At 45.7% G+C, this 9,221-nt stretch overlaps 1 protein-coding gene across 1 annotated transcript in view; it reads right to left on the reverse strand.

Annotated features, from left to right (window-relative positions):
* Positions 1–2,936: 2,936 nt before the first annotated feature.
* efnb3b (ephrin-B3b) overlaps positions 2,937–9,221 on the reverse strand; it is an 89,259-nt gene continuing 82,974 nt past the window's right edge. Inside the window, exon 5 of the mRNA XM_048236513.1 lies at positions 2,937–3,481. Within this exon, the coding sequence (XP_048092470.1) occupies positions 3,024–3,481 (458 nt within the window). The 3' untranslated portion in view covers positions 2,937–3,023. The remainder of the gene's footprint in view (positions 3,482–9,221) is intronic.

Raw genomic sequence — 9,221 nt, forward strand, 5'->3', positions numbered from 1 at the left:
CTGTTCTCAGAACACCTTTGGGGAACACGACCACGAACCACGCCTTTAGGCTTTTACCGTACAAAATAGCACTATTTTTTACTCTTTTTACATTTTACTTTTTTTTGCAAATGACTTGTCAATAAATGTGTGTGCAATGTATGCATGTGACTGTGTGTGTGTGTGTATGTGTGTGTGTGTGTGAAAGTCACACTCTTTCTGATAAATCAGAGGTCAATGCAATCAGACGGAATTTAGAACCACATGAGTGCAATCAGTATGGCTGTGTATGTGTGTGTGTGTGTGTGTGTGTGTGTGTGTGTGTGAGTATGAGTACATGTGTATGAGAGAGTGAAAGAGACTGTGTGCCAATTAAGGGGTTAAGAATAATCAGTATTTATTATTGGTTGGTTGTAATCAGTGTAGTGTGTGTGTGTGTGTGTGTGTGTGTGTGTGTGTGTGTGTGTAAGTGACTGAGTTTACAACAAACTACGGGGCAGAAGAGACGGCACGAATCCATGAGGAGAAATTTCAGAAACTTCAGCATGAAAAAACTGTGTGTGTGTGTGTGTATGTGTGTGTGTGTGTGTGTGTGTGTGTGTGTGTGTGTGTGTGTGTGTGTGTGTGCATATGTGTGTGTGTGAAAGAGAGAGAGCATGAGAGAGAGAAAGAGAGAGTGAAAGCTAGATATTGAAATTGTATCTGTCTGTGTTTTTTGCCAGACTTTATATCATATGTCTCCCTCTCTGTGTGGCGTAGTTTTCATCCTCCATGGCGAACCCCTGACAGACGCGTGTGTCTCTGAGCAACGCTCTTCACAAACCGCCATCTCTGGGGCCCAATAACGTCCCTCCTCCTCCCCCTCGATCTCTCTGTTCCCCTCATCCTCTGCTCTCTCACTCTTCTTCTGTCCTTTATCTCTCTCTCTCTCTCTCTCTACAGCTTCATGTCATCCCCATCTCTTTTTATCCCCTTCTTTATGTTTCTCTTGTGCAATTCTTTCCTGATTCCCTGTTTTTTTTTTTTTTTTTTTTTGCTTTCTAGAAGTTCTACACTCGTCTGTGCTCTATTCATTCCCCCATTTTTGCCCTCCTCCTTTCTTCTCTATTCCCCCCTTTCTCATCCTCCTCTCCCGTTTCCTGCTCCAGTTTTCCCCTCCCTACCCAACTCTCTTTCTTTCTTCTTTTTTTTGCCATTTTTTAAAGTTTTGTTTTTGTTCAAAAGTGATTTGCACATTTCTTTTATTATTATTTGTTTTCTCTAAGAATAGAACAAGAAAAGCTTTCTCAGTTTTGTTCTACCTCAACACTTCCACAAAACAGGGTCTAACTCCCGAGAAAAACTACTGCGAGTTATAACGACATGATATGAAAAATACACAAGCAGCGAAAGAGGCTGAAAATAAAAAGCAGGGGTTGGAGGGACACACACACACACACAAAATCAGAAATTATTAAATTAATTTACAAGAACAGAAACGGAAACAAGGTCAGCACTCTGTAGGCTTACAAAACAAGTCATAGGATTACAAAATAAGGATCTAGCAACGAAAGGCATCTTTATACACAGGAGAAATGAAAACAATAACAATAACAATAACAAGGCGAAATGTCTAAGAATGGTTTACTGAGTAATCATATATATATATATATAATCTATAAGTGTTGAGAGCGTTAAAAAAATCTCTTTTTTGATGTTGTTTTACGTTTGTGTTTTGGTTTCAGAATAATCTAACGCGCACAGAGGTGCAGACACACACACACACACACACACACACACATAATACACTCACGCATTTGTTCACATGACACACACATCCACAAACACACACACTCACTCTCACAGTCTTTCTACTGAAGCGCGCTATCGGCACAGACAAGTTTGTGTGCAACTTAAGTGTCATTGTTATAGATCTACTCACACACAAGTTTTGCACGTTAATAAAATATACAGGATTCTCCACGGCAGCGCCATGTAAGACTCAACCGGCCAATCCGGCTCCAGATTGGACATCACATGACCACAGTCTTGCGTGGTGATTGGTCAGAGTCACAGAGACCCCTCCCCCAATGTGACAGAGATACACAGACAAGCACAGAAAGAACAAAACAAACAAAAAAAGACAAAAATGCTATTTAGTGTTAATTCTCAAGAGAACAGAGTTCAGATTTTTTCTCTCTAGTCTAGAAGAACGAGGGGGGAAAGCAGTTCTGGTTTGTGTTTGTTGCTTTTGTTTGTGTGTTTGTCTGTTGTTGGTTATTGAAAACAGATCTGAGGCATCGCCCCTGGCAACACAGCAGGGTCTTTTCTCCCTTCTGTCCTTCTCTTCTGTTGCTCTCTCTCTCTCTTGTCCTTTCATCCCTCTGTCCTCCTTGGTGGACTCAGGGAGAGAAAGGGTCCATGTGGTCCATGTGTGTGTGTGTGTGTGTGTGTGTGTGTGTGTGTGTGTGCGCTTTTGTCTTCGGCCGCTCACAGCAGTGCGAGTCCTGACTCCTCGCACAAGGATGGGGCACCAAAACCACCCCACAGCAAAACAGGTGTGTGTGTGTGTGTGTGTGTACGTGTGTGTGTGTGTGTTGTGTGTGTGTTCGTGTGTGTGTTTGTGGGTGCGTGTGTGATTATGCATATGTGTCCATAAACGTAGGTTTGTGACAGAGAGAGAGTGAGGAGGGTTTAAGAACACATGGCCTTTCAGAGTCTGAGAACTCAGAGAGAGAGTTCAGTCGTCTGTGTGTGTGTGAGTGTGAGTGTGTATGCGTGTGTACAAGTGTGTGTGTGGGAGGTTGTAGCACAAATCAAGGCTCTGTTGTCCATCTCAGGGACACCGGGAGACTGAGTAGAGAGGAGATTCTTAAAGGGGGTCCAGTTGGTGTTGATTTGGGGGATGGGGGGGTAAAAGAGGGAAATTACTTCGTCTAAGGGGGTGGGGGGGGGGGTTGTCTACATTTGATCTGGCGTCTCTCTCATTCACTCTCTCTTCGTCTCTCTGTGTCTCTCCATCTCTCTTTCTCTCTCTGCTGTTTTTCCCCTCTTCCTCCGCCCCCTCACACTTTGTAGTAGATGTTGGCAGGGCTCTGCGGTGGCATCTCCTGGACGATGTAGACGGGGTGGCCGTAGTCCCCGCTCACCTTCTCGTAGTGCGGGCAGTACGCCGAGTCGGAAGTCCGCAGCGGGATGATGATGTCACTGGGCTCCGAGCCGTTGTTGTTACCGCTGCCGCCCCCACCCCCGCCGAGACCCCCCAGGCCGCCCAGACCCCCCAGGCCGACCCCTCCTCCGCCGCGCTTGGGGCTGGTCAGCGACGACAGGGAGAGGGGCGGGTGGTGCGACTCGGAGTGCTTGGCGTGCCGCCGGCGGTAGCACACCACGCAGATGACGGCGCTGACCAACAGGAGGAAGGCGGAGCCACCGGCCGCGCCGGCGATCAGCGGGATGTTGGACGCGGGGAGTGGACCGTTCTCACCGGCGCCGCCAGGAACTCTGGGATACGTGCCGTTCCCTCCTGTTGCAGAAGATAGATAGAGAGAGAGAGAGAGAGAGAGAGGAGAGAGAAGGGGGAAGAGACATACTTCATTAACTTTGTGTGTGTGAGAGAAATCATTATTAGTTCACACTTACAGAAGTACTTCTACACACACACACACACACACACACACACACACACAAACACACACACACACACACACACACACACACAAACTGTTTACAAAACTAGTAGACTACAGAACAAACTTCATTTATGGCAGCAATGTTTTGAGTTTGAAACTAAACTATCTTGAGAATGGTGAAGAGGTGAACACAATCAAGGTTGTGATCTGGACGGTCCATTATACCACACAAAATCAGCCAAATAAATAAATATGATTATTTATGATATAATTATATAGTCATCAGACATCAGTCATTAGGCCACAGAGTCATTTCCCTTGTCTGATTGTCTTCCCTTAAATCGCGTTAAAGCACCATTGAGCCCACACTTATCAAGGCAGTGTCACTGTCTGACTCCATGTATTAAAGCTGTAGAATGTGCCACTTGGCCTGCTCTCAATAAACTCCTTCGACAAAAGAATAGTTTGACATTTAGCCTGAGGACACAGATAGAGTTACAACACTCATATTATCTGAACATAAAAGCCCATCGTCAGAAAGACAACTCCTCTTTGCTTTGTTGAAGATGACACTTCAAAATAATGGGTGCATACTAAGGTGTTTTTTTCCCCCTAGTTTCTGCAGGGTCTTTTAAAAAGTACTTAAGGGTAATTTTGACCTGCTATTTAGGTCTCAGTGCTCACACCATTGATTGGTTTTATAAGATAATTCTGAAGGGCCTTGATTAGATCAAAGAGAGACAAGTTGGAGTGTAATCACCCAATTAAGGACGAGACACTGAGAATCAGATGCTGCTGTTGCACTGTCTGCTCGGTCTCAAAGTAGCACGGGCTTGCAGCTCCCAAGCTACAATAGTCATAGTTCTAAATTAGCCAGTGGTCAACCTGTGAGCTAATTAAGCCTTCTGCTAATGAAATGAAGAAGCCTCTGTTGCTCCTGGAAACGCGACTAGACTTGGAGTCTGGCTTCTTATGAAACAGATGAAACCACAGCAGGGATTTTTCAGCGGTGGTGGGTGATTTGCGTGTTTGTATCCTCAGCCCTGGCGTTCCGACCGTCCTGGAAAAGGGCAGACATCTCACCTGACACAGGCGACGGCCAATTAGGCAGATTTAGAGTTCCATCAAGGGCCCGTCCACCCCACTGCCCCCCCCCCCACTCAACAGGAGAGCTTTGTGTTGGTTGGGGCCGACTGGGGACTTTCTCACACAAGTAACATCTGATCGGGCTAACGGTCAAGGTAATGCTAATGTTGAAGCTAGCATGCTGAGCTAATTAGAACAGGACAGTGTGTTCCCACACTGCTTACTGACTTATAGGGACCCTTTTACACACACACACACACACACACACACAAATATTAACTTTCACTCTCTTTCACATGCACACACACACACACACACAGACACACACACACACACACACACACACACACACACACACACACACACACACACAGGGCTGTATGAATCTCTGCTGACACTGGGATAAAAACAAAACATTCTCTGCATGAGAGAGCATCAGAACTCTCTCTCCGTCTCTCCCCAGAGTTCCACGGCAATGCCATAAACTCTGCACGCTACAAAGAGGAAAGCTGTTTCCACTGATATACAACGCCCCTGATGACCGTTACACGCAGCACTGTCGCCACATTCAAAATGCCGCAGTCAAATTCACTCCAACATATGCCTTAAGTCTGGCAATTGGGACCCTAGACACACCATGATGCAAAGCTATTTAGCGTATAATGTATTATAATAAGAAAATATTCATCACAAAATATTATCTTGTGCTGTATAGTTTGTAGATGTAGTTTTTCTAAGGCTACTACATAAGTTCAATGAGAAAAAAACAAACTGTCTCTTTTTTATTTCTGCTGTCCACACCTAAATGGTTACGAAATCAAAGTTTGCGATCGTCTCTGAAATGCACACGTCACAAATCACTTTCTTGCTTCAGATTTTCAATCTTCTACTAGGCTTCTGTGTAGGTTCACCGCACATGTACTTTTTGGTTGCAAAAACAAATGTACCTCTGCTGAAATCCATTACCATATATTACAGTTCACCTAGGAGTTTAAAACAACACATGAGGAAAGTGCCTGAGTAAGCCTGTGGGCTTGCTCCCACACACACACACACACACACACACACACCACATGAAGTGAAGGTAATCACCCGCACAACCACTGGGCAGGTTCGTGCAGCGCTACGGTTAGCCGCAGTCAGGGCCATGAGCAGCTGGACTCGGCAGGACTTCACCTGGACCCTGACCACAGGCTTTGCGTATGACTGCTCTGAGCTGTCTGAGCTACTCTGAGGACAGTGCTGAATAGAGTTGTACAATACACTGATACTCAAACGGTATCATGATACCCTGTTAAAAAGTTAAAAGTGTTACAACACCCCTTATTGTTAGTATCGATACCTTAAAAATGCCGTTTTAATAAGATTTTTATGTTCTGTCATCTAGGCCTATTCTATTAGCTCTGTTACTGATGTTTAATTTTTGGCATGGGTTCATGTCACTGAATGTATGTGTTTGTGTGTGACAGAGAGAGAAGAGAGAGAGAGGTGTGTGTGTGTGTGTGTGACAGGGAGGGAGAGAGAGAGTGTGGTGTGTGACAGGGAGAGTGCATGTTGTGTGTGTGTGTGTGTGTGTGTGTGTGTGTATGCTAGAGGAGGTAGGGGGACCATAGAGATGGTGTAGTCATGAGTGCAAGCCCACGTCTAAGCCAACACATGCATGTGTACCCGATGCACCGTCCACATCAAACGCTTATCAGTTTTTAAGCAACAACTGGACCTGCCTCCAAGATTGCTCATAAAGGTGGTGGTGGTGGTGGGGAGGGTTATGTGTATGTGTGTGTGTGTATGTGTGTATGTGTGTGTGTGTGCTGGGTAGGGGGGTTGTGTGTATGTGTGTGTGTGTGTGTGTGTGTGTGTGTGTGTGTTTGTGTGTTGGGGGGGTGCAGGGGTCCAGGCTTCACCCTTGCCGTGCGGTGAGTGGGGTGGGATGGAGTACGAGGTCATAATGTGAGGCTCAGTCTCTCCAACAGCGCCGGATTGAAGCATCATTATTCTTGGCACAGTTCCTCTCGTTCCTCTTGTTCCTTTCTTTTCTTTTCTCTTTTCCTCTCCCTGCCTCCCTCGCTCGCTCGTTTCCCTCCCCAGTTCCCCTCCTCCTCCTCCTCCTCCTCCTCTCTCGCTCCCTCTCTCCCTCTCTCCCTCTCTCCCTCTCTCCGTGGTTCTCCAGCTCTCTGTGTTAGTCAGGAGGTAATGACCTCCTCTCTGCTAACCAGCTGGCCTGAGTCCCCCACTGTGTGGAACGAGTGACTTGAGAGAGAGGAAGATGGAAAGAGAGAGGGATAGAGAGAGAGAAAAAGAGAGAGAGAGACGGGAGGAAGAATAAGGAAGAAAGAGTCAAAGGGAGAGAGGACTGAAGAAACAGATTGAGGAAGAAAGGAAATAGTCAATATAGAGAGATCTAGAGACACAGGGGTTATTTGTGTGTGTTTGTGTGAGTTTATGTGTGTGTGTATGTGTGTGTATGTGTTAGTGTGGGTTTGTGAGTGTGAGTTTGTGTGTGTGTGTGTGTATGTGTTTTTGTGAGTTTGTGTGTGTGAGTTTGTGTGTGTGTGTATGTGTGTTTGTGAGTGTGAGTTTGTTGAATAGAGAGGAGTGGAGAGTAGACTATCACATCACCGCCCATCACTCCTCTGCATCCTCTTATTGTTCATCCTCCCCTTTCCTCTCTTCTCCTCCCCTCACATCTCCTTTGCTCTCCTCCTCTTTCCTTTCCTCTTCTTTCCTCTCTACTCCCCTTTCCTCTCTTCTCCTCCCCTCACACCTCCTTTCCTCTCCTCCTCTTTCCTCTCCTCTACTCCCCTTTCCTCTCTTCTCCTCCCCTCACACCTCCTTTCCTCTCCTCCTCTTTCCTCTCCACTCCTCTCCTCACATCTCCTCTCCTCTTTTCCCCCTCTCCTCTCCCCTTCACCTTCATAGACTCTCTCCATCATTCCACCCTTTATTTCTTCCATATATCTTGTTCTCTCCCTCCTGCTCTCTCTCTCTCTTTCCTTTGTTTCTTTCATTCTGTCTGCCTCCCTTTTTTCTCTTTTATGACTCCTGACACACTAGGCAGACACACCCCCTCTGTTTCTCTCTCTCTCTCTCTCTCTCTCTCTCTTCTTTTTCTTCTTGTTTTCTTGGACACCCCCTTGCTTTTTTCACTGTTCCTCCCTCACAGTGGGAGACAACATAGGGAGGGACAAAACAGAGAGAGAAAGCAGAGAGAAATAGAGACAGAGAGAGAGAGATAGAGAGAAGAAGAGAGAGAGAGAAATAGAGAGAGAGAGAGAGAAATACATATATAGAGAGAGATAGAGAAAGCCAGAGAGAGAGAAACAGAGAGAGCAGAGAGAAAGAAAGAGAGATATACAGAGAAGAGAGAGAGAGAGATAGAGAGAAATAGAGAGAGAGAGAGAGAGAGAGAGAGAGAGATAGAGAGAAATAGAGAGAGAGAGATAGAGAGAAATAGAGAGAGAGAGAGAAGGAGAGGAAAGAGGGATGAAATCCTTCCTTGTATTTACTTACTTATAAAAAATATATATTTTTTAAATTCCTTGATTAGTTTGACTCACTACCTTAATGAACAACCTTACAGCAGCACATGGCATTGACACTAACCAGCATAAACAGAATGTACACGAAACAGCTTCTCAAAACATCATCAAAACATAAACATAACCTTATTTACTCCAAGCCTAATCTCACTCCCCATATGTACCACTGTCAACCACCCATGTGTTTGTGGTTTGTGGTTGCGGAGGTGTCTCTCTCTGTGTGTGTGTGTGTCTCTCTCTCTCTCTCTCCTCTCTCTCCCGTGTCTCTCTCTCCTCTCTCTCTCTCTCCTCTCTCTCTCTCTCCTCTCTCTCTCTCTCTCTCCTCTCTCTCTCTCTCTCTCTCTCTCTCTCCTCTCTCTCTCTCTCCTCTCTCTCTCTCTCTCTCTCCTCTCTCTCTCTCTCTCCTCTCTCTCTCTCTCTCTCTCTCCTCTCTCTCTCTCTCTTTCCTTTGTTTCTTTCATTCTGTCTGCCTCCCTTTTTTCTCTTTTATGACTCCTGACACACTGAGCAGACACCCACCCCTGCTGTTCTCTCTCTCTCTCTCTCTCTCTCTCTCTCTTCTTTTTTCTTCTTGTTTTCTTGGACACCCCCCTTACTTGCTTTTTTTCACTGTTCCTCCCTCACAGTGGAGACAACATAGGGAGGGACAAAACAGAGAGAAAGCAGAGAGAGAGAGAGCAGAGAGAGAGAGATAGAGAGAAATAGAGAGAGAGAAATAGAGAGAGAGAAATACATATATAGAGAGAGAGAGATAGAGAGAGAAATAGAGAGAGAGAAACAGAGAGAGCAGAGAGAAAGAAAGAGAGATACAGAGAGACTGGACTCTGGACTCGCTGAGAAGAAGCAAGCCCCAAACTAATGACAGTAATAACTTTGACACTACGTCCCCCTGGTACACACACACACACACACACACACTGCCAGCTTCCCCTGATGGTCATTACCATGCCAACCTCAACTTGCGGCATTTAGCTAAGAGGACAACACAGCCACAAAGGATACAAGGAAG

This window comes from Alosa alosa, chromosome 24, assembly GCF_017589495.1.
Source record: "Alosa alosa isolate M-15738 ecotype Scorff River chromosome 24, AALO_Geno_1.1, whole genome shotgun sequence".
Taxonomy (NCBI): domain Eukaryota; kingdom Metazoa; phylum Chordata; class Actinopteri; order Clupeiformes; family Clupeidae; genus Alosa; species Alosa alosa.